The sequence below is a fragment of the Carcharodon carcharias genome, chromosome 36 (genome assembly GCF_017639515.1).
Source record: "Carcharodon carcharias isolate sCarCar2 chromosome 36, sCarCar2.pri, whole genome shotgun sequence".
Taxonomy (NCBI): domain Eukaryota; kingdom Metazoa; phylum Chordata; class Chondrichthyes; order Lamniformes; family Lamnidae; genus Carcharodon; species Carcharodon carcharias.
The window spans coordinates 847,152-873,348 of record NC_054502.1 but is presented as its reverse complement, the minus strand read 5'-3'; the positions used below and the strand labels follow the sequence as shown (position 1 = coordinate 873,348).

General features: G+C 45.6%; 1 protein-coding gene across 1 annotated transcript; it reads right to left on the bottom strand.

Moving 5' to 3' along the window:
- Nucleotides 1-5,212: 5,212 nt before the first annotated feature.
- Nucleotides 5,213-24,449, bottom strand: anp32e (acidic (leucine-rich) nuclear phosphoprotein 32 family, member E). Its single transcript, XM_041179781.1, has 8 exons — nucleotides 24,434-24,449; nucleotides 24,158-24,219; nucleotides 11,456-11,605; nucleotides 10,567-10,689; nucleotides 9,001-9,154; nucleotides 8,234-8,397; nucleotides 7,915-7,975; nucleotides 5,213-5,402 (listed from the first exon to the last, which is right to left on the bottom strand). The coding sequence occupies exons 2-8, from the start codon at nucleotides 24,209-24,211 to the stop codon at nucleotides 5,335-5,337; spliced, it is 774 nt and encodes a 257-aa protein (XP_041035715.1). The 5' UTR covers nucleotides 24,212-24,219; nucleotides 24,434-24,449; the 3' UTR covers nucleotides 5,213-5,334.
- Between the last annotated feature and the right edge of the window lie 1,748 nt (nucleotides 24,450-26,197).

Below are 26,197 nucleotides of genomic sequence, written 5' to 3'. Positions count from 1 at the left end.
CTCACAGCCTGTCAAACAATGCCAAAGACTTAATTTATGACTATGGGGTCTATGGTATGTATTGTGTAACTGAAGTCTGGACTAACGACATGTTAATTATTCCTAGAATTCAGAAAACTCTTGTGTCAATTGTATAAAGCAATTGTTAACTGAAAAGATGTACAAAAATAGTTAAGGGGGGGATGGGGGGGGGGGTTGGAGGGACGTGACGACTGTCACTTTAAGATCAGTTCGACTGAGTAGGGGATCACATGATTTGATCAACCCCTGTGTAACTAGTGTGGGGGAATAAATTCTAGGGGAAGAGTTTCCTAGGATATGGTTGTATGAGGGGCTGGCTGGATACCAGCAGCCACAGAAGCTCTTGCGTCAATTAAAATTCATTTGACCACGAATCCTCCCAGATAGTATTTCCACCCTTGGTTATGACTCCAACCCATGGACCACTTTCCCCTTTTGCCTTTTCTTTTCCCTCTCAGGAACACTTAAGCCTTGCACTGGGGACAGTTTGGGCGCTTGTTTACTGTTTTACCCGAATCTTCAATTTCAATCCACTGGCGGGGGGGGGGGGGGGGGGGGGGGGGGCGGTGGTGCAGGCTTCTTCTCAGTTGCTTCAATTATAGCAACCGAGCACTGCACCTTTTCACTGACCCTGCTCCCTCTCTCTGACTGTGGTAAACCTAAAGACAGCGGTCACTGGTTTCTCAAGTGTCTTCCCACTGAATCTTGCTCCACTTCATCCCCTCCCCCACCCCCCCCCAGCCCTGGGCTGGAAACAGTGGTTAAGAAATTTCTCCTGTGCCCACCCCCCCCCCCCCCCCCCCACCCAACATACACATTTCACAAATCCCCACCCTCCCCAATCAGTTGTCTGAGGATAATTGACCCCCCCGCCCCTCCCCCCTATCAGGTTCATGTTGGTAAAGGTACAATTTCCTCCCACTGTCCATGACAGGGGCTCACCTGAAACCGACAGGACTTACCCCAGACAGACACAGCCAAACAGCTAAAGACAACGTGAACATAGTGGTGGGCTTTTTTCATCTTCCTGAGAGAGAGAGAGAGAGAGAGAGTCCAGTATGACGGAGAAGGTTTGGTTTGGTTTTTGGCCTGACAGAGAGAGAGTGTTGGGGGTTGTGGTGTTCACGCCTGGTCCATGTTTTGCTGTCCTGGCCCCAGGCTCCCGGCTCCCGGACAGGCGGTTACCCTCTCGAGGGGTGGGGGGGAAGTTTGAATGATACCTGCGCGCGGTGGCAGTCGGGAGTTGTAGTTCGGCTGCGCCCCGACACGCGGCCGGAGTAGCCGGGCTGAACTACAGCTCCCAGCAGACCCCCCCCCCCCCCCCAACCCCGCGGCCAGGGGAGCGGGGCTGAACTACAGCTCCCAGCGGACCCCGCGGCCACCCACTCCCACCAGTGGCTCTGCTGCCCAGGGGCATTCAAACATGGCACACTGAGAAATAACATGAAAAAGAAAAATCCCCCCCCCCCCCCCCCCAAAACAGGCTCATTCAGCTGGCCATTCAAACATTGCACACTGAGAAATAACATGAAAAAGAAAAACCCTCCCCCCCACCCCCAAAACAGGCTCATTCAACTGGCCATTCAAACATTGCACACTGAGAAATAACATGAAAAAGAAAAACCCTCCCCCCCACCCCCAAAACAGGCTCATTCAGCTGGCCATTCAAACATGGCACACTGAGAAATAACATGAAAAAGAAAAACCCTCCCCCCCCCCCACCCCCAAAACAGGCTCATTCAACTGGCCATTCAAACATTACACACTGAGAAATAACATGAAAAAGAAAAACCCTCCCCCCCACCCCCAAAACAGGCTCATTCAACTGGCCATTCAAACATGGCACACTGAGAAATAACATGAAAAAGAAAAATCCTCCACCCCACCCCCCAAAACAGGCTCATTCAACTGGCCATTCAAACATTGCACACTGAGAAATAACATGAAAAAGAAAAATCCTCCACCCCTCCCCCCCACCAAAACAGGCTCATTGAGCTGGCCATTCAAACATTGCACACTGAGAAAGAACATGAAAAAGAAAAATCCTCCCCCCCACCCCCAACACCCCCCCCCCCCAAAAAACAGGCTCATTCAGCTGGCCATTCAAACATTGCAGACTGAGAAATAAAATGAAAAAGAAAAATCTTCTCAGACTGAGAAATAACATGAAAAAGAAAAATTCTCTCCCCTTATATTCCCCCCAACCCCCACCACCACACAACATCTCAGCAGGTTGCAGATTCATGGCGCAAGGTTGCTGACCTGAATCCTCTGTCCACACAGAGGCTGCCCAACCTACCCAGTAATATCCAGCATCCGCAATATTCTACTTTTCTGCAGGCGGGAATGCCACAAATAGACAAAGTAAGACTTTATTGAAACGTTTGGAACTTTATTTTGTGCAACTTTAATTTATAAAAACCAGCATTAAGTTTACAGCACAAAACAGACCCAGAGCTGTTCCCAGGAGGCTCTATCTATGACTAAAATAACCCTCCCCCCCAGTAATTAAAACAAAGATGAGGAAGGTTCAACTGGTCACGTTTCGGGGGTGGGGATGGAGGGGATGGGCCTGGGAGAAAATACTGGAGAGGGGCGAGGAGAGTTATAAATCTAGAGAAAAATCTGTAGGAGTACTAAAGAAAAAAAAAAGTTTCACAAATCTGTTACTGATGTTAGTTATCATTGATAAAGGAAAAAGGATTTGGAGGTTAGTGCAAAAGGGGAACATTTAAAGCTGGGGAAGTGAGGCTACAAGCACATGTCCTGGGAATATCCCTAGAAAAAGCAACTTGAGAAACATTCATGGACCACCGCAGCATTACTGCTCTGGTTTAGATATATATGCTGAAGCAGAACAATGCTCCAAATTCATTATTCCAAATTTAAAAATCCTACAATGGCTTCATCCAAATACAGTATATTCTAAAACCAAAAAATAAAAAAAACTATTCTTCCAAATACAACTTAAACACAAAAGAGGGAGGAGGACTTTTTTTCCTTAAAAAGCAGACCAAACAGACTATTTACAAGGTATCATTTTAAAAACTGGAGTGTGTTACAGTTAGAGCACCATCAGAATTTATTTATGGGAGGAGTGGGAAAGGAGGATGGTTACAAAGGCAGACGTGTTCACTGGAATAGCAGACAGGAGGTGGTACAGAATAATGTCTGCACTCCCCATCACAAGGGACCATTAGACTCAACCAGGCCAAAGGAGAAAATAAAAATGAAAGCACAAGACTGGAAATGGCAGGGGAAGTCACACTCTTCAGCCAATTAGAGTAACATACAAGAGCAGAGCTCAGGTCCAGACTACCTCAGGTCCAGACTACCCACCTCAGCACTCCCTCAGGAAGCTGACAGTAGGGAGAGAACAAAAATCAAACACCAAACCTTGGTCACACTGTACAAATCAGTGTGCCAAGACAACATAACTCCCTTTAAGGGTTGCAGGCTGGAAATGTTAGCTCTGTTTCTCTCTCCAGAGACACTACCAGACCCAGAGTATTTTCTATTTTTATTTCAGATTTCCAGCATCCACAGTATTTTGCTTTTGTCCCTTTAAGTGGACAAAGGACAACAAAAATCATTTATAACTTCTCTTGACTGATCAGATTTTGATTCCCAAGGGACTTCTCCAATCTTGAGAGAGGGAAAATAAATTCTGAAAGTGCTCGTTTATAGGTATTGCTAAAAACCACAAGATCTACGAATACAAAACCCACCCCTACTGGTGAATAACTGTCTGCATCTAATCGAAGAATTCTCAGCAATGGTTTTACAGTTAAAAATGCATTTTACTGATAGGAGTTGAAGGGAGATTCCAGCATTGGTGCTAGTAATCTACTTAAAACAGAACTTGCAAAAATTACACCCAGCTGTACATCGTTAACATTTTAACCCAGTGTAAAATCCAGCTCCATTCAAATAATAGTTTACAGTTGAATGTTACAAAGTATAATGGTATGCTCTAATCCCTTTCTTCTTCCCCACATCTTTCCCGGCCCTCCCGAGAGAAATAGGTTGAGATGCTCTCAGATCCAGCTCTAATGCAGTACGATCATAAAGGTCCTTCAGAAACCGAACAACATGAGGATCACACAGTGTAGCACACAGTAGCTTCCTGTCAGCCAAAGGAGCAACTGTTACTGCAATGTATACAATCCCCACACCAGTGCCCTTTCCCCCCAGTCAAAAACATCCTCAGGGTCATCTCCAGTGTTCAGACTCTCTGGGGACCTTAATAAAAAAAAAAACACACATTTTAAAACTCAACCAGCAGGAAAATGTTGACGGAGGGTTCTCGTACGTTTACTAGCAGAATGGCTTGGACTAAAGCTCGTCTGTTGAGTTGGCCTCAGTACCAGGGGAATGGACAGTGTTCTCCACATTCCATCTCACATAAAAACTCTAGAATTATCTGGGGCATCCTCAGTTTGAGGAGTTTATTCCAGGCAATACCCTCATTGCACTCCTTGCCCCAATTTCAACTGCAAGAACAGAACATAATTGGAGTTTATCCAAGAGGTCAGCATCTCAGTGACTAAAACCTGGGAGCAGCATTTTGAGATTCTCAATATTTCACTGCACAGTACAGAAATGAAAAGTAATCTTGGAATAGGTCAAAAACTGAGTGCGCTTTATCATTACAAGTTTTCCATTATCAAATTCCTATGTCCTCATTTATACTGGAAATTTCCGCATGTTAGCTGTCATGCTCCAATTGCAATGTCCACAGTGGGGCTGCAGTGCCTCCACTGAAGGGTGGGTGTAATTACAGTATGACAAATTTACATAGCAAGTTTGGACACACGAATTTGAGAAATAGAAAAAGAGACTGGTGGAGAATTTTAAAATGGAGTCTGCTCTCTCTGGTCCATTCTTGTCCCCCTGCTTCACCAGCTTCAGCTCCCCACGTGTAACATCATAGGAGATAAACTAGTTCTTCAAATTTTATTTTGACTCCCTGCACACACACCGAGTTAAAGTACAAGATACCACGCAAACAGGATCCCATGGAAAGGAATTTCAAAAAAAACAAATAAAAAGGGGCCACAATAAATGCTTCTGGAACATTGCCAGTAAAATGGGAATGGTTTCAAAGTAGAATTAAATAATTTCCTTTGCCCAGGACACTCCTCTACCTCCCAGTCCCTTTCTGCACCACCACCCCACCCTCCCCCTCCCTCCCCACCCTCTATCTCCCTCCCCCTTCAACTCCTATTGTGACAGTTACCATCTAAAGAATAGAAAGAATGCAACAAGAGTTGTATTGTAATGGAACAGGAGTTTGGTCACGCTTAGAGGGAATTACTCATCATCTTCGCCTTCATCTTCTGCCTCTCGTTTTCGCTTCTGTCCTTGAGTGGCAGCTTCTTCTGCAGAAGAAACAACTTTCAGTCAATATATAGCATACACCTGCTGCAGGCTTCAGTCCCACAAATCACTCAACTCATCGGGTTTCCTTCCCTGAAATCAGTTCACTTTGTCCAAAAATCTGACAGCTTCATGGCCACTTAACGTAGTGGGCAGGTTGGTGTTAACGAGATTCATTTGATATAAATAAATCCAAGTGCATTAAAGCATGTGACAGAGGCTGAAGAGAGTCAGATGAACTACAAAAAACAGTGCTAACAATTGTACTAGCCTCACAACCCTTATTAAATGATGCTTGAAACTTTAGTGTTTCACACTTTAGTGTTTCAGGAACTCTGAAATTAACTATCTCGCAGCTGGCAGGAAGCAAGTGGTGTGAGAGAGTTTATGGTAATTTTTTAAACATGCAAAATGAGTAAATTTTCACATGACAAGGAAACTGGTTTTTATAGTTAATTTATTCTAAATAGTAGTACAGAACTTGAGTATTACTGAAAGAGTCATGTCAAAGATATGTCATGACCAATCTTATAGCGTGTGGAACTGTAAGAATCTTGCATCTTGCACCCATCAGGACACTTCGCAAGAATACTAATAAGGGGGAACACAACAATTTATACTATATGTGAAGAGTGCGCTGATTGGTAGATGTGTTGCCATGGAAAATGCACCAGGTGATGGTGACTGACACTTAACTGGCAAGCATCATTTGAAATTTAAACCAGGCAGCTTGACCATGATTCATCAAGGCATTGTCCCGAGGAATGAGTCAGCGAATGGCTGTCACTTATTTTGTTTAGCTGAAACAGGTGTAACGTGTGTACCTTTCTGTCTCCAAACAGGACCCTCTATATTAATATACGTAGCTTCCAGTACACGCAAATGCAACCACATTGTGAGCCTGACTGACCATCTTATATTGGTCGTCAGCGTAATTCTTAGCACAGTAAGGATTATTTAGCTAATGTTGTCCAATCACAGAATCACATCTAATGTTGGACATTGTTTTGCAAGCATGGGCTGGTTGGGTACAGTCTGGGACATGCTGTTTGATACTATCTGCCAGTCTTTGGGATGTACAGCCTACATACCTAGCATCACACTGGCACTGAAATTCACATACCACATTAGTCATTTGAGAGATAGGCAGAACATCTTTTTGGCTTGATGGCAGCTTCCCTTTAGTGGCAAATACCATCTATGCTGTTACTGCATAGTAGCAGCGTGAAACAGCTAGCTTCACCTGTTGCTCATATTTTTTTTTTTAGATACCTTGCCCTTCCAGGATAATCCGGAATAGACTGGGCACTTTTCTGGGCCTTAGGCCCGTTCATGAGTTTGCATGATATACAGCACAAAATGATCTACGATCAGAGTACAATCTGAGCAGGATGCCGTTTGAGATGCCCTATTTCAGCACTAAGTTTGCGTGGTGAGCAAATGGCTCGGGCCCTATTTACGAGGCTGCCGATAAGACCAATCTTATAGCGTGTGGAACTGTAAGAATCCCAACGCACATACAGACTAGTGAAGGTCAGCTTGCGGTAGACCGTGCTAGAGAACCCCCTGGCAGATTTCTCAACTTGTAGGTTAGGAAGGGGAGCTCATTTGGCGGTGCCAGTGGGATGCTAAGTACGTAGGCAAATAGTATCAAGCAGCATGTCCCAGCCACCATTCACAACGGGCAAGGTACAGACTGTACCCAACCAGACCGTGCTTGCAAATCTCAAAAAAAAAATTGTCCAACATTAGATGTGATTGGACAACATTAGCTAAATAATCCTCAGTGTGCTAAGAATTACACTGATGACCAATTTAAGATGGGTCAGTCAGGTTCACAACGTGGCACATTTGCATGTACTGGAAGCTACATATATTAATACATGTATGAAGAGCTATCCAAATTACAAGTAGCAGCCAGTAAGCTTATATTCTGTAAGCAGTGCCTTTCTAAATCAATTTGTGGTGATGGTGAATAGTAATTGGAAACTGTCCTGGAAAAATGGTTACTCATCATTAGCAATGATGGCAGTGGTTGGCACTGTGCCAGCTTTTTATTATTATTTAAACGGAATTCAAATTCTCAAACTGCTACGTGGGATTTCAGCTCAATCTGGTAACACTACTCCATATAAAGGGCCGTAAGCAGAGGACAGATTTAAAGGTGTGGGTGAAAGAACCAAGAGGAGACTTTTTTTTAAAAATCTTCCAGTGGGCTGTGAACTGGAATGCAACACCTGAAAAAAAGAGGTGGAAGCAGATTCAATAATAACAATTCGAAAGAAAATTGGATGAACACTTTGGGGGGGGCGGTGTTTGGGAAATACAGGGTCATGAAGAAGGAGCAAGGGAGTGGGATTAATTGGCTAGCTTTAGCCAAGAAAGAGCCAGCACAGGCATGGATGGCATGAATGGACAAATTCTGTACTGCATTATTCTAAGCTTATACATAGTGTACACGCAAAGAATGCATTCACATCGATACAAACAGCTTTATGCAAATAAAAATGTTACCTTGATCATCTGCCTCTTCTTCCTCTCCTTCATGAACATAATCGTCATCATCCTCATCATCCTGCAAGAAACAACTTGCATTTATACAGCACCATTCACAACCTCAGGATGCCCTGAAATTCTTTACAGCTAAATACTTTTTGAAGTGTAGTCAGTGTTGTAATGTAGGAAATGTGGCCAAGTCTCACAAACAGGAAGGTGATAAAATCACCAGATTACTTATGAATATCTGACCAACAGCTAATGTTATTCTTCCTTGAATAGTGCCAGCCCCAGGGGTCTCTCTTTATTCCACCCAGAAGATATATATAAAACAAACCTGAATTTCTTCTTTCAGGAGATAAGACAGCCCAACCTCCCCATCTGGCTCTTGTTCATCCTCCTCCTCTTCCTCATCTTCATCCTCCTCTTCCTCATCTTCATCCTCATCATCATAATATTCTTCTGCAGCACCAGCTCCATCTTCATCCTCTTCACCTTCCTCTGTGGAAGAAACATTGAGATATTTTAGTAAAGGCATCACTCTACAATAGTGAAGTACCAAAAACTTCCCGTCTGGATGGAACATGATACAATGGATTACTGGAGGAACCAGCAACTGATTTGGGCTACACTAGGAACTGATAAGTCTACAAGTGCCATGGCTTGAGGGATTACTGCAAATCAGGAGAAAATGCATCTGGAAACTCAGGATACAGAAGTCGAATTAAGGGGTTTCTATAAGAAAGCGACACCATCTGAACTAACAGGTCAGCTGGAATCTCACATTACAACCACAGGTGCACAAGAGAGGGAGCGAGTACAAGGGTGCGAAAGCGAATTATACACTCAGCAAATGCTCAGTCTTGGCCATGATGCTCCCAAAGTCAGATCAGCCAATAATATTCAAAAGAACAATCATCTGGGTGATGCACTGAAAAATGGAACACTGGAAAAAAACTGCCCGTGAGATTGTAAACTCTGGAGGAAGTGGTGAAAATGCAATCAACCCACTGACAATGAGAGAGAACTCTTGATTTCAAAAGAGCAGGACGGATGTGGAAGAGATTCCATATCCCCAGCCTGAAGCATACATCTCTTACCCACCTTCATCAGACTCTGGGGCCTCCTGGTCATCTCGATCAAAGCCATCCAAGTAAGTTATGTGAGGGAGGAGCTTGAAGATGCTCTCTCTGTAGTCATTGGGGTTGGAGATGTCACAGTTATACAGGTCCAAGCTCTTCAAATGAGTCAGGTTTTTCTGAAATTTAAGATGACCAAAGTTAAAGATTGCACCTGAACAAAATAAGGCTGTGAGCCTTTGATATTAGTCACACTGTTCAGGCACATGCAAAATTACCACATTACTGAACCTATATTAAAAAAAAAGATAATTTAAAAGCAGTATTAAATCCTCTGGTCAGACTCAAATTCACCGACTCTCAAACCAAAACAAAATAATCAAGAAAGTTTGGAGTAGGTCAAAAGCAGCACAGGACACTGAATTGAGAAACTGAGGTGAAGTACAAGCTGAGACCCAATGTAGATATCACTGGAATCTGAGAAAAAAATACAAGGATAATACTGAGAGATGGAACAAATTCTACAGTTAAATATTTTTGGACAAGGAATTAAAACCAGACCTTGATTTCAACACAGTGGGGACATGGGGACAAGATGGATGACGTATTTGAAAAGAGGACTTCCATTTACGAAGTGCCATTCACAACCTCAAAGTGTCCCAAAATACTTTACAGCCAATGAAGCACAAATGTGCAGCTTGGCAGGAAGGAACAGAGATAGGAAATTCAGGTCAGCTGATCACCATATCAACGAGACACACTGGGAGAAAAAACAGATTGAGGTAAAGGGGAAATACTATTTCAGGCTTACTCAGCATTTATTACTACAGTGCAGTTTCCAACCCTTCACATATACAAGCCTCCCAGCCACTTCACAAAAAGTAGTCAGGTGCCTTCAGAGGACCCTTGTGGTCACCTTCATGTTGATCAGTACAATACAAAGAACTCGGTGATCAATCGCATCCCTGGCTGTGATATGTTGGAGATGCTCAAGGACATAAAAAAAATGGCAAGTCTTTAATTTCTCCAGAGCCCGCTTGAAAAAAAGCTGAGTGAAACAGACAACATAGAGGTGCTTGCATGGAATAAGACACTGAGAATTGGTTCCGGAAAGCCTATTCATGAACCAGCAAATTACACAAATCAGTTTTTATTTTGAATGAAGCCCAATAGGGAAAACATTGGATATTACAAAACAAAGATTCTTCAACAAACAGATCCAACAATGGCAAGGAAAGGTCAGGAACATGCTGACCATCCCCTCCCAGGAAGGAAGTGGATCTCAACCCACAGTTCCCATCCTGGGGGGGGGGGGGGGGGATGAAAATCAGAGCTCTTAATGCAGACAAACACTCATGTTTTCAGGCATTCTGGACTTGGTAGGTTCACATATATTGCAGGCAGGATCATTCTGCCAATCTTCAAAACACCATAAAAAACTCAAACAAATGCTGCAGTTGTGCACTGGAGTAGTAGTTCCACCTATCTTCATAAGCTATTTCTTTTCCCTTTCCAACCAAACTGCTTTTTGCTACAAGCATTTTCTGCATTAATGTGCATGTATTGCCAGATCTGAGCAATGGTCACTTACCAGAGGCTCCACTGTGCTGTAGTCTTTGATTTTATTGCTGCTGAGGTTGAGGTACACAAGGTTGGGACATTTCTCTGTTAGTAAGTCTAGTCCTCCCGAGATGGAGTTATCACTGAGCTCCAGCTGTGTAATGAGAGAGAGAGAGAGAGAGAGAGATCAGATTGACTTTCACAACAAGGTCTCATTACCAGATGTTTTAGAAACTATTTCAAAGTGATGAGGAAACAGTACACAAACCAAGCACTTGCCCCACAGGTCATACTCAGGACAGAGGGTGGATGGGCTCCTCACTTCTAGAAACACGGAAGGACTTGCATTTATATTAGTGCCTTTCAGACTACAGGACATTCCAAAGTGCATTACAACCAATTTAGTATTTTGAAGTGTAGGAAACACAGCAGCATAGCAAGCCTCCACAAACAGCAATGTGATAGGACCAGATCATATTTTTTGGTGCTGTTGATGGGGAGTAACTTGTCGGTTAGGGACATCAGGGATAACTCCCCTGCGTTTCCCGTAGTAACTGAGAACAGTAACTGAGGGAACAAATCCACCTTGTGTGAGATTTTGATTGAATGGTGTTGTCAGCAGTTCCATACCCCACACAGTTTCTCAGGTGGTTCTTGGATCTCTACCAGGGAGGCATTTAAACCCCATAACAGCTCAATTTTTCTCAGAGCATATAGAAACAAAATAAAGTAGCCAATGCTACTGGAAATTACATGTTCCAGGACAGGATCAGGTTCAGATGGAATGGCTTACACATGAAGGAAAGTCAGTGTGGCAAGATACTCGACAAACTCTGCAGCAAGCCCCGTCTCCCATCGGAAACTGCATTCCTCCACTCCCGACAAACTGTTTCTAAAAATATGCTGCTGTAAAACTTCACCTTTAAGAGTTTATGCAGGTTTGGGAGTTTGGCGAGAGACTTGAGTCCCACGTTGATCATACTGAGATACTCCAGCTCCTTAAAGCCATCGTCAAACCCGTCAATCTCCCCTTCGTTGCTGCGACAATTGTCAATTACCAGCTCCGCGACCTGAAATAGGAGCAAAGAAAAAAAAAACACATGCATGTGACAGCTGCTCATTTTCATTTCTGTGCAATGAAATTCTTGACAGCAGGTGCCCTAGTGTATACACCAGTCATGAAACAAGACACCTACAATCTCGCTCCTGATTGCTATCCACTAACCACCTCCTCCTTAGTTGCTGTGTGTAAGGGCTATGAGCTAGTGGCTATGATGGCACAGCAGGATAGCCTGTTGCGACCCATTGCCCATGTGGATATGACACCAGAGGGTACCCTGTGCCTATGGAAATGCACTAGGAAACTGGAAATAAGATTCCCAGGTAGTTAAGGATTGTATTTCTACAGGTCATTGGATCACTGGGATACAACGAACATAGGAGAATCAAGCAGACCCGCAAGGGACCCCACCTGACATCCAGGTATCCAATGCACCATTTGCAGGTAACCTGCTACCAGGGTCAGAGAGTTCCTGCCAACAACACAAACCATGCAGACAGCTGCAACTAACAAGATACCTAACCACAGGTCAGCGCTAATGTCAGGGGCAGGAGAAGTTTCCAAACCCTCCCAACATTGCAATCTGTTTCAACTCTCTTCATGGTTCTTCAACATAAAACACACAAAAACATGGATTTTAAGGGTGGGATAAAATAGTTCAAAAGCATCAATTCCAGAATACGGGATTTGATGGATGTCTTTCCAATTCCTTTCAGTTCTTTGTTGATGACAGGAGATGGTCTTCCAGCACTTTCAGTATTCAGTTCACTGGCTGACCACTAGCCTTTCAATGTCTAACAGCGATTTATTTTCCCCCATGCCTCTTGACAGGAGTTTTCAGGGAGCGAGCAGGTTATAGAGATATGGAGAGAAAAAGCCAGCTAGCTATTATTGTAGAATTACTGGAATCTTACACTCAGGAGCAAGAGGTTTTAGGTCTTTTTCTCTTCAGGCTAGGAGTTATTCTGCTGCACTGCTTTCACACAAACCCTGGTCACCCGGTCAGGAGCCAATTAAAACGTTATTGCCAGGCAGTCCCCATTAGACCAGACTCCTCTTTGGCACCATCCTGTCTTTCATGGCACACTGTTCCAGCCACAGCAACATTGTACACTGTTTCAGTAGACATGTCCTTCAAACTGTAATTTTAATCCACAGTTCAACAGAAATAAAAATATACGTTCTTTATAAACAAAGGTGAAAACAGATTCCTTCAATGTTATAACTATCTAAAGTCTAATGTTTGTCCAGTCAGTAGTATGTATTCAACACTGTGGGTGTACCTTCACCACATGGACTGCAGCAGTTCAAGGTGGCAGCTCACCACCACTTTAAGGGCAACTAAGGATGGGCAATAAAGGGGTTATAAATTACAGCTTTGTGGACATTGAGCAGCAGAGAGGCCTCAGGATGTAATATATTAGAAATGATGAGTGAAGAAAGTTATAATCACAACCCAAGTTCGACACACTGAGCCTTTGTTGAACTTGCACAGTGAAGTGCTTACAAGGCTGCTGCACTGTTGTAAGACAAATGACTTGAGGTGACATGGCTGCAGTAATGTCACATCCCAGTATCCAGACTTGCCACTCCCCCCGCCCCACCCCATGTCCACAATGGCTCATCAAAGTTTTCTGGGACATAGGAACCGTTTCTGGGGGCGGTGGGACCTGTACAAGGTGGATGGGTTGCACCTGAACCAGAACGGGACCAACATCTTTCCGGGGAGGTTTACCAGTGCTGTTGGGGAGGGGTTTAAATTAGCTCAACATGGGGGGGTGGGATCCTCAGAGGAGGTCCAGCAGGGGGAGATGCACAGTCAAAATTAGAAGAGAAAGCGAGTCTGGAAGGCATAGAAATTATAGGCCAGTTAAGGCACAAGGGAGTTTGGCAAGGCTGGATGGTATTTATTTTAGTGCAAGGAGTCTGACGAATAAGGCAGATGAGTTGAAGGCACAAATTAACACATGGAAGTATGATGTTACTGCAGTCACAGAGACATGGTTGAGAGGGGGACAGGATTGGCAGCTCAATATTCCAGGATACGGGGTCTTCAAGCGAGACAGGGAAGCAGGTAAGAGGAGGGGGTATCGCAATATTGATCAAGGAATCAATTACAGCAGTAAGGAGGGATGACATCTTAGGTTTCACAGGGATCGGCGTTGGGTTCTTTGCTGTTTGTGGTATATATAAACGATTTAGACTTGAATGCAGGAGGGTTGATCAGTAAGTTCACAGATGACACAAAAATTGGTAGGGTGGTAAATAGTGAGGAGGATAGCATTAGATTACAGGAGGATACAGACAGGCTGGTCAGATGGGCTGATCAGTGGCAAATGGAATTTAATCTGGATAAGTGATGCACTCGGGCAGGACAAACAAGGCACAGGAATACATGGAATGAATGGTAGGAGCCTGGGAAGTACAGAGGATCAGAGGGACCTTGATGTACATGTCCACCAGTCTCTTAAGGTAGCGGGACAGGTAGATACGGTGGTTCAGAAGGCATAAGGGATACTTGCCTTTATTAGCCGAGGCACAGAATATAAGAACAGGGGGGTTATGCTGGAACTGTATAAAACGCTGGTTAGGCCACAGCTAGAGTATTGTGTGCAGTTCTGGAATCCACATTATAGGAAGGATGTGATTGCACTAGAGACAGAGCAGAGGAGATTTACCTGGATGTCGCCTGGGTTGGAGAGTTTTAGTTATGAGGAGAGATTGGATAGACTAGGGTTATTTTCCTTGGATCAGAGGAGATTGAGGGGGGACATGATTGAGGTGTATAAAATTATGAGGGGCACAGATAGGATAGGCAGGAAGGAACTTTTCCCCTTAGTGGAGGGATCAATAACCAGGATTTAAGGTAAGGAGCAGGAGGTTTAGAGGGGATGTGAGGAAGAATTTTTTCACTCAGAGGGTGGTGGGAATCTGGAACTCTCTGTCTGAAAGGGTGGTAGAGGCAGAAACCCTCATAACATTTAAGGAGTATTTGGATGTGCACTTGTGATGCCATGGCATACAAGGTTATGGGCCTAGTGCTGGAAAATGGGATTATAATAGGTACTTGTTTGACCAGCACAGACTCGATGGGCTGAAGGGCCTTTTTCTGTGCTGCAGACCTCTATGACTCTATGGTAAGCATTTGCAGTCAAAGACTTCCTGGTGTCCAGAAGCCAGAAAGCATAATGATGCACTGAACTCACTGACCTCTCTCAGCCTGTTTCTGTCAGGACAGATGCTTAGTATCCTTTTAAAAATCATTTTAAAACAAGGGCCAGGAAACTAAGCAGGGTTTCCTCTGCTCCCCAACAAGTAACAGTCAACCATTAGAGATAGCATGGTTCACAAGCCTTAGAAATCGAGCAGCAAGGGTTGGTGCCCAGACCCATCCCATTGTTTTGAACTAAACATGTGCTTACTTGGAAGTGTTTAAAATTGGATATAAAAGGTGCTCACGTCATTACTGACACCAATTCAACTGAAAATGCTGGGCATTCCCAGTTGCAATCTGAACACATTGTAATTTGATTAGTGCTGAAGAGAGAGACATGGTGTCAAAACTTTTCATCCTGAGCCCACAGGACAAACATAAGAGTGCCAAATTTCAAACAATCACAACAATTTATATTGCAGGAGAAGTGGGTGCCGATAGGTTGGCAAGTCAATTCTGAGTCAAACAGCACGCTCCTTTCGTTGTTTGTCATAGGCTAAGTACAGAGTAGACTGCAGTGGTTCAAGAAGGCAGCTCACCACCACCTTCTCAAGGGCAATTAGGGATGGGCAATTAGGGATGGCCCAGCCAGCAACACCCACATCCCACGTAGGAAGGAATAAAAACAAACAACCAGCCCTTGCTAGCAAAACTCAAACAAAAATATCTGTTAGATGCGATTCCACAATTGGGTAATACTTGAACAATCCTGAGTGTGCTAATAACTGCAGTAACAACCAATTTAAGATAATCAGTCGAGCTCATAAACAAGGCTCATTTACACTTGCTAGAAGCAACATACATTCATACACAGGGGGTTGTTCTTTGCAAACAATATGAAAATGTTCAAGCCTTGCGCCTTTTTCACATTACCTGGGAATTTCAAGAGCCTATAGCTTCCCTACTGCTTTCTCCATCGCAATGCTCAGCCAATCAGCACCCTTTTCTTTTGTAGTATAAATTGTTGTGATAGTTCGAAATTTGACATTTTTGCATTTGTCCTGATGAGTTCAAGGTGAAAGGTTTCAGCAGCAATATCTCTCTTTACAACAATATTTAACATTTTAATCTGCTAAATTCCCTATACCAAACAAAGTGTAACCTCTTGAACTAGAGGCTTGATTTCCTTAAATCAGACTTTGAGCTTATAGAGGACACCATTCCATCTTCAAGTAAAATATTACACGATGCATAACTTCCAGTCCTCCAGAACAGCACAACATACAGTAATTTCCTGTGGACATTCATGAGTCAGGGCAGCCAAGCAGTGATAGTCTTGCCCATTAAATGTGATCATCTTTGGCTGGAGGAGTCAGTCACAAAGCCTGTAATAAGATAAGAAATAGGAGGCCATTTGGCCCTTTCAGGCTGCTCCACTATTCAATAAGATCATGGCTGATCCGACTGCGGCCCCAACTCCACATTCTTGCCTACCTCCTGTAACCCTTGTAGATCAAAAATTTGTGTAACTCAGCCTTGAATAGAATCAGCAACCCAACCTCCACTGCTCTCTGGGAGAGAGTGAATTCCAAAGACTAGACAACGCTCTGAAGAAATTCCTCCTCATCTCCATCTTAGATAGAAGTCCCCTCAGGATCTTATATGTTTCAATAAGATCACCTCTCACTCTTCCTAGGAGTATAGGCCCAACCTACTCAACCTCTCTTCATAGGACAAATCCCTTCATCTTGCTCTGAACTGCTTCTAATGCAACAATATCCCTCCTTAAGTAAGGAGACCGAAACTGTACACAATACCCTAAGTGTAGTCTTACCAATATCATATACAGTTGTTTTTTTTTTTAAAACCCATCCTTTCATAGACCGTCAGCATCGGCAGCAAGGCCAGCATTTGTTGCCCATCCCCAATTGCACTTGAGGTGAACCACTGCAGTTTATCTGGTGAGGGTGCTGTTAGGAAGGGAAGTCTAAGATTTTGATCCTGCAGCTGTGACAGGACAGCAATATAGTTCCAAGTCAGGATGGTGAGTGGCTTGGAGGGGAACTTGCAGGTGGTGGTGTTCCCATGCATCTGCTACCCTTGTCCTTCCAGGTGGCAGAGGTCACAGGTTTGGAAAGTGCTGTCGAAGGAGCCTTGGTGAGTTGCTGCAATACATCCGGTATACATTATGCCACGGTGTCAATGGTGCAGGGAGTTGTAGAAAGACTTCCCTATTTTTATATTCCACCCCCCTTGCAATAAAGGCCAACGTTCCATGACTTGCTATACAAGGACACCCAGATCCCTCAGCACCGCAGCATTCTGCAGTCCCTCTTCACTTAAATATTCTGCTTTTCTAATTTTATCTGCTATCATGGCCAACTTCCTATTTTCCCCACGTTATCCAATTTTCAGATATACCAGTGCTGGTCATCCAGTGGAAGAGATTTGCAACTTTTTGACGTGTTTCAGCTGGTGTCTACGTAACTGTCAGAGAGATCAACCTCTTCAAAACTAACAAACTCCACCTTCCAAAATATCGGCAAGATGTACATGGACACTATTTGTGATAAGACTTCCCATCAGTACAGCAACCTCCATCACTTCAGATCTCACTCTCCAAATAAATTCTGCTGTGCACTCCTGGACAAAATCTACACACACTCACACCACTTCTATACTTAAAGTGGCCTTCACCAGGCAAATGTTGCGCTCCTCCCCCAACACCACCAGCTCTCATGACACTGCAACCACACCAAGTCTCCAGGGACTAGGGGCAGCCTGTCACCTGGCTGGACAGACTGTTTTCACTTTTCCTCGTGCACAGCATTAGCTGCTTGCTGGGGATTTTCCCTCTTTTATAGCCAGTGGCCATTATGACACAAAACAAGCAAGCAAATAAATATGCAAGCTATTCAACCATGAAGGGCGTCACTACAGCAGGGATCATCCCTCAAAAGTAATTAACTGACTGATGAATGAATCTGTCAATGGACTGAGCATTTCCCTGAAGCAAAGTGTTATCAGATGACAGGCTGATGAAGCTGTAATGGCTGCTCATTTAGGTGGATTCCTGGATCCCACTGAAGTGTAACTGTACATCCTCAAACAAGATTTAGGATGTCGAAGGTTGTAAAAGGCACTATATAAATGCAATTTTTTTAAAAAAAATTGAGATTCAGTCTGCAACCTTTCCACATCTGAAAACCATTACAAATCCAGATATGTCACATCTCAGCCCAAATCAGTCAAAAACCTTCCTCCTTTTGTATTCTATTACCGAGTACCTTCAATGCTACATGTGGTGACTGCTCCTCTGGTACTGGGCACAGTTGACCATTCTTCATAGGCAGGCCTGGACAGCAAGAGTCACCAAACCTGTTAACTAATGTCCTTTAGGGAAGGAAATCTGCTGTTCTTACCTGGTCTGGCTTATATGTGACTTCAGACCCACAGCAATGTGGTTGACTCTTGAATGCCCTCTGAACACAGCAATTAGGGATGGGCAACAAATGCTGGCCTAGCCAGCAATGCCCACATCCCATGAACAAACGTAAAAAAACAGCCGCTCTGCCACACGTATCACCACAGCTATGCCCAAAATGTATTGTCTGGGAGGTCACAGTTCAGTGATCAGCAGCAGGAATCCTGTCTGACTGCTTCCAATCTTGGGTAACACTGATATTGTCCCAGCTGCCAACAGAACAGAGGCTGAGCTCCTTCCCAATCCTTCTGGCTCACTTGATTAACCACTTAAGCATCAGGAGAGACCTGCACTACCAATATGGCCTGTGAGATGGACCCCCACACCCGATGGCTCATTGAGACCAGAAAGGCCTTTGGCTCACTTCTTAATGTGGAGTTAGCTGGTCTCAGTCGAGGCAACATGAATAACTATAATTAGGCTGCAGTGACATTGGATTGAGGGCAAAGAGCCAGGGTTCCTGCTCCTGGTCAGCCTTGCCCATTGGAACGTGTGTGTGTGGTGTGAATGTGTGTGGGCACCAGGCAAGGCAGCTATGCTTCATCTCAGGGAAAAAAGGTCGACTAGTTTGTTCCAAATGGCCAATTCTTGTTCCTGAAAAATTCCTCTGTCCTTCCGAATCAATGCGAGGACAATATAGTCAGTCGCTCATAGCACCAACAGTCGGCACTGTAATGAGTACAGGCAGGTCTGATCAGACGACGGCATCTGTGGAGAGAAAGACAAAGTTAACACTGAATCCGTATGACTCTTCTTCAGAGTCATACGGACTCGAAACGTTAACCCTGTCTTTCTCTCCACAGATGGTGTCAGACCTGCTGCGTTTTTCCAGCATTTTTTTGTTTTTGTTTCAGATTTCCAGCATTCCCAGTATCTTGCCTTTATCCAATCAGTGCCAAATTTTGCTTTGTAACATTTTATTACATTAAAGTTGCAATATAGATGGACTAGGACATGGGTAGTTTGTCACTTGCCTGAATCCAGCAACAACAACTAGCATTTTGTCCATCACAGCGCAATTGACATGGGTTTGTCTCAGCCATGGCACTGCGGCAGCGATTGGATGCGAGGGAGATCTTTTCTTCCCCTCAAGTCCATCATAGTCTCCCATTTACACTTCCACTAACATTGCCAGGGAGTGTAACTGCTCAAAAATCATGAAGATCCCGTGAAATTACTCAGTAATTCTGATGTAAGAAACAGGGCAAGTATTACAGGAACTGGCGTGGATTATCAGATCAGCCATGATTTCGTTGAATGGCGGAGCAGACTCAATGGGCCGAATGGCCTACTTCTGCTCTTACATCTTATGGTCTCATGTGCAAGCTATATGTACATCACCCACAGCACCATTAAACCATACAGGGAAACACAAGGTTCAAACCACGCACTGAGTTTAGAAACTCATGGGTCTATAACTACCTATGGATAGGAGGGAACAGTGAAGCAAATTGCTCATCACTATTCAAGTGGCACTGGGAGGGGGAAAAAGCCAAGGGCAAGATCAGGCCTCATGCAACTGTCCCTGCAGTCCAAAGACCCACCCGTCCCATTAGTTTCCACATGTAAGAAGACAACAAAGGTCAAAGAACAAGGGCAGGGTGAGGGAAAATAAAGGGACAGGCAAGTCAATACATTTTGGGATCACGCATCGGCTGCACAGATAAATTTGCCATGCTGACAGGTTCCTCTGCCCAGAGGAGAGAAGGAGCCAGTTCCCAATAATAAAATGCAGAGAATGAACTTGTACAGAGAATGTCAGGCAGGAACACCCAGCCAAGAAGCCTCAGGAAACTCCTGCAGAGGATATGAAGACAGCCAGGACTGGAGGAGACAATTAAGTTCTTTGCAGGCAAAGCAAGCAGCTTTCTCAAGTCAACACTGGTTCAACATTCCTGACCCACAGCAGAGATGAGCTATCCGAGTTTAAACTGGAATCGTTGAACGCATAAGCTGTTTTTGGAAGCCACTGGGAGGGGTAAAATGGCGACTCACCCACTCTTCCTTGCTCGGTGTCACTGGTTCCTATTGACAATCCCACGGGACTGAGCAACTGCATTTAATGCTGCTTCTGTCAACAGCTACAACTCAGTGGCTGGGCACCTTCGGATGTGCAGAGGTTTCCTCTTTTACTTTGGCAGGTGTCTTGAACACCAGACCAATATTATTGGGATTAAAGTGAAATCAGATTCAGCTCCTGCACCTAATGCCACTATCAGTCTGACAGCAGAAGTCAGACACCACCGCTATTTACACCATTTCAGTTAGAGGCTCTTCAACTTCAGGCCAAGTTAATTCCAAGATCAGCTGCACTCTCTCAATTCCACTCGACCATATTACACCAAACAAAATAAATCTTCCTTCCCGAGCGTACCAGGACAAAAGATCCACACCACCGCCCCCCAACTTCCACCCCCAATTTCCTCCTGAACTCACATCTTTCTCTAATATCTCTCCCATTGCCCCCTCATCCCCTCCTGTGCTCATCTTGTCCACGAGACTGATCTCCTGCATCCTCAACCCTATTCCCGCTAACCTACTGACCACTCAATTTCCTTTCCTAGCACTGCAAATGGTTCTGTTCCACCCTCCTCTTCAAGTCTGGCTTTCACACAGCTGCTCAAAAATCCACTCTTAATTCCTCACTCTTTGCAAACTACTACCACATTTCCAACCTTTCTTTCCTCTCCAAAATCCTTGATTATGTTGCTACTTCCCAAACCAATGCCCACCTTCCTGCATATACAAAAACCCTCCAATCAGGGTCCCAGACCTGCCACAGCACTGAAATGACCCCATCAAAGTCACAGATGACATTGTCTATGGCGCTGGTAAACTCCATACTCAACCGTCTGCAGCCCAATTACACTATCCTCCTCCAAAGGGCTGCTGGTAGGACAACCTCCACTTATAAATCCAGCTGTGGTGAGAGAATCACTTTCAATAAACCCTTCTTACTCCACTACCTGTGGAGTCCCCCAAAGATCTATCTTTAGACTCCTCCTGGGCCAGCTTCTCATCTTCCACCCTCCACAAACTCTAGCTCATCCAAAACTCTGCTGGCCGTACCCTAACTCATAATACCCAGTCCTATTCACCAGCTCTGCTGTGCTCACTAACCTACACTATCTTCTGGTCCATCAACACTTTAAAATCCAAAATTTGTATCTTCTGTTCAAATCCCATTTCACCTCTCCCTTTCCCTGTAACCTCCAGCCTGAGAACCCTCCAAGAGGGCTGTCCAAGCAGAGTCCAATTTTGACCTCCTGCAAACACCCGACTTCCTTCACTCCGTCATTGGAGTCCTTGGCTTCAGTTGTCATCCTAATCTCTGGAATTTCCTCCCTAAACCTCGCCACTTCTCTCTCCTCCAAGACACCCCTTAAAACCTACATCTTGGGACCGTTCTTTTGATCACCTGTTCTAGTATTTCATTATGTGGCACTGTGTCAAAACGTGTCCGATTATATGTGCCTTGTGACACTTCACTCGCTTCCACATGTGCAGAAAGGCATCAATCAGGCTCAAGTGCAATACCTCCCAAGACTGAACATTCTGCCAACCAGCCCCGTCTAGATTCATTCACAAAATATGGCTCCCTGTGGGGAGACAGGGAACCAGTGTCAGGTAACAAGGGATAACACACCCAAGGAAGTTAAAAGAATGCTGCATTAAGCAAATGGGTTGGTTGTCATCACACAAGCTATTCCACAAAACTTAGGGAATCGTTACCTTCTAACTACCACTTCAGTCCTCAGCTGTGAGAAAATACAAACATTGAACAGATTCCTCCCCACCCCCACAAATGCACCTGTCTATTGCTCAGCTACAGCTCCATAGGAAAAAGTCACCAAGTCCTATGCATGTGAGTCCAAAGGCTATTCTACTGTTAAAGGCCTCACAGCCAAAACCATTCCTCCCCTCGCCCAGAGACAACAGGCGGAGGACATAAGCAACAATTCCGGCCATTTTCCTTCCTTCCTTCGAAGAAAGGGGTGCTGTTGTCAATGGTTATACACCAATCGCTGCCCTGGGACAGATCAGCTCACCCAGTAGAGACTAGGGATCTTCTGGTCTACGTGGTCCCATTCCACACTGGGTGGTGCTTTTGCACAGGGACTCTTGTATGTTTAATCTGAGTAAACAGTTGCATCCTACGTTGGTCAAACAGAAGATCTAGTTGCAATTTTTTTCTTATTCTTTAACAGGCATTGCTGGCAAGACCAGCATTTGTTGTCCATCCCTAATTGCCCTTGAACTGAGAAGCCTGCGAGGCCATTTCAGAGGGCAATTTAAGAGTCAACCACATTGCTGTGGGTCTGGAGTCACATGTAGGCCAGAGCAGGCAAGGATGGCCGATTTCCTTCCCTAAAAAGGGACATTGGTGAACCAGATGGGTTTTTACGACAATCAATGGTAGTTTCACGATCACCATCACTGAGCCCAGCTCTCAATTCCAGATTTTTTATTAACTTATTTTTAAAAATACCACCAGATGCCATAGTGGGATTTGAACCCAGAGCATCAGCCTGGCTCTCTGGGTTACTAGTCCAGTGACATGACCACAATGCTACCATCTTGATCCATGAATCAGTGGAGGTGAGAGAAGTCATCCATGGAAGTGAATTTGCAGACAATAGCACAGGATGTTAAAAAGGGGTTTATACTTGGTCCGACCAGGTAGATTAAAACTTTCATCTTGATTCTGGGCAGGAATGGAAAGGAAGGATGCAGACATGCAACAGGATGGTATAACGTGGACAATCCGGGTCATCTCGGAAGCATTCATTGCATTGAGATGGATAAGTTACAACTCTACAACAACAGTTTGATTTTTTATAGTGCCTTCAATTTAATACAAGCACTGACTAGTAGGGGAGTTTTTTTTTGGGGGGGGGAAGAGTAGATAATAGACTTTTCAGTCAAACTTGGTATTGTTATCAGCAAGGAAAGGTGGAGACGGTGGGCAGTGAGGGCAAAAGTACAGGGCGTTAAAGAGGAAACAGTTGCATCAAACAACAACTTCAAAATGTCACCTCTGCCCTGAATGCTGAGATTTAAAGAATTGATGAAGCTCACAAGGTTGTAACTTTATCCCCTTTAAATGATCAATGTAGAACTTTCAAAAAATATACACACACACAAAAACACAAATTGAAGTCCAAAGACTAAAAAAAAAACACCAGACCCAATCTTTGGGAGCTTGTGATCAAACGTCGTAATATAAAAGCGATCATCAAGATGAGCAGCTTGTGTCAAACCCACTCAAACTTTGCACTCTATTTGGTTAAAATTCAGCAAAACCTTTCAACTTCAACGGCGTATTCGTCAAGTTTCAGGCCACAATCTGATTCATAAAAGGCCTTGAAAAGACATTATTACGATAAAGTGAAAAACAAACAAACAAAAAAAAAAATCTGTAGAGAGAATTTGCTGTGAAAGGAGGTGGGGTGGGGGGGGGGGGGGAGAAGAGAGGGAAATAAAGAAGTGGAGTTGATGATGGGGGGGGGGGTGGGGGTTGGATGGGGAGGGGGAGAAGACGCAGGGGGTGAACTCTCCACCTTTTACATGGCTTTTCTTTTGAAAAAACTCACAACAAAAAAAGACAAATGGTCCAAAACCTTCCCCCAATCCCAGCAGCAGAGAAAAGTTAGACATCAAAAAAAACCCACACAAATGTTCATCCCAAAAAAAAAAGTCCAAACTCAAAAAATTTAAAAACAAAACATTTTTTTTGAAAAAAAAAGAGAGAGAGTGAATTGGAAAAGGTTTAAAGGGAAATTATTACATCCCTGGAAGAGGAGGAGGAGGAGGAGGATGAAGTGAGTAACCAGGACTTTTCTTCTTGAAGAGGAAGAAAATCACAAACACAAGTGACATGTGGTGTTAAAGCTCACTCCATTAATGTGCAATAAACCCTTTACCTCGCCTGGGCTCCTGTTCCTCAGCTCCAGGTTGATCCTTTTCTTCATCTCCATTTTTCCAGCTTTTTTTTTTAAAAAAAAAGGACAAGAAGAAAAACTTCAAAAAAAAATAAATAAATAAAACTGCTTCTCCCCCCCACCCTCTCTCTCTCTCTCTCTCCCTCTCTCTCTCTCTCTCTCTCCACACACACACACACACACACACACACACACAGGCTCCAGCCAAGGACAAACAACCTTTATCTCCCCACAGCCACTCAAGCCTCCATTACACACTCAGCCACAAGCCTGGCGGTTCCCGCCTCCGCTCCCTCCCGATTGGTCACCCCGCTCGCCCCTCCCAACCCATTGGCTGACGTCCGCGTCGATCGCGCGGCCCGCCTTTATTTCCGAGCCGTGATTGGGCCAAGCGTCGTGTCGATCATCCGCCGGGGAAATGGAGGTTGGGGGGGGGGGGGTTGGTTGGGGGGGGGGGTGGGGGGGGTGGAACGCGCCTTGTGATTGGACTACATCCTCTCCCACCCCGGGAGGGGGGGTGTACGCCTTTCTCGATTGGGCAGCCTGCCTGTCAATCATCTGGCAGCCGGCGCAGCCATTCCCGCCCCTCGGCGCCAGGCCAAACGTCGCCGGGGTGGGGGGGGGGGGAGACGACTTTCGATTGGCTAGTCTTGCTGTCGCTCTCTCTCGTGACGAGCCGTGCCTTCCAATGGTTTGAATAGGATTGGTCAAAAGGACAGATTAAGACAGCATTCCGAAGCACGATTGGTCAGAGTGGATGTCCATCAAAATTGAATTAATCGTTCTCCGCCCACAGTTCAAAAAGCGCCAAAAGGCTGGGGGAGGTGGGGTCGGTGGATTGGTAAATAGAGGAGACCCCTCCCGGATGAAGGAGGTGTCGAGCGTTAGTGGGGGGGGGGGAAACAACAACAACAACAACAACAATGGCGGATGTGGACGAATCTCCTCATGGCGGATTGAGTGAGGCCAAACTGTCCGGTTAGGGTCGAGATATGGAGCGTTGAGAGTTTTTTTTCAAATAAGTCGTTTTATGTCCAGGGGAGAAAAGACCTCACGAGTTGTCGCTATTTCCGGCGAAGTTTGTTCTTTGAATATTATTGTTGGGAAGCCCCTTCTCAAAAATAACTCTTATTTATGTTTTCAAAAATCCAAAGGAAGGATGTAAATGGTGGCCTTGGGCCTGGCCTGGCCTTGGGTTTGGGTACTGGGCCTGGCCTGGCCTTGGGTTTGGGCGCTGGGCCTGGCCTTGGGCCTGGCCTGGCCTTGGGTTTGGGTACTGGGCTTGGCCTTGGGCGCTGGGCCTGGCCTTGGGCGCTGGGCTTGGCCTTGGGCGCTGGGCCTGGCCTTGGGCGCTGGGCCTGGCCTTGGGCGCTGGGCCTGGCCTTGGGCGCTGGGCCTGGCCTTGGGCGCTGGGCTTGGCCTTGGGCGCTGGGCCTGGCCTTGGGCGCTGGGCCTGGCCTTGGGCGCTGGGCCTGGCCTTGGGCGCTGGGCCTGGCCTTGGGCGCTGGGCCTGGCCTTGGGCGCTGGGCCTGGCCTTGGGCGCTGGGCCTGGCCTTGGGCGCTGGGCCTGGCCTTGGGCGCTGGGCCTGGCCTTGGGTACTGGGCCTGGCCTTGGGCACTGGGCCTGGCCTTGGGCACTGGGCCTGGCCTTGGGCTTGGGCGCTGGGCCTGGCCTTGGGCTTGGGCGCTGGGCCTGGCCTTGGGCTTGGGCGCTGGGCCTGGCCTTGGGCTTGGGCGCTGGGCCTGGCCTTGGGCTTGGGCGCTGGGCCTGGCCTTGGGCTTGGGCGCTGGGCCTGGCCTTGGGCTTGGGCGCTGGGCCTGGCCTTGGGCTTGGGCGCTGGGCCTGGCCTTGGGCTTGGGCGCTGGGCCTGGCCTTGGGCTTGGGCGCTGGGCCTGGCCTTGGGCTTGGGCGCTGGGCCTGGCCTTGGGCTTGGGCGCTGGGCCTGGCCTTGGGCTTGGGCGCTGGGCCTGGCCTTGGGCTTGGGCGCTGGGCCTGGCCTTGGGCTTGGGCGCTGGGCCTGG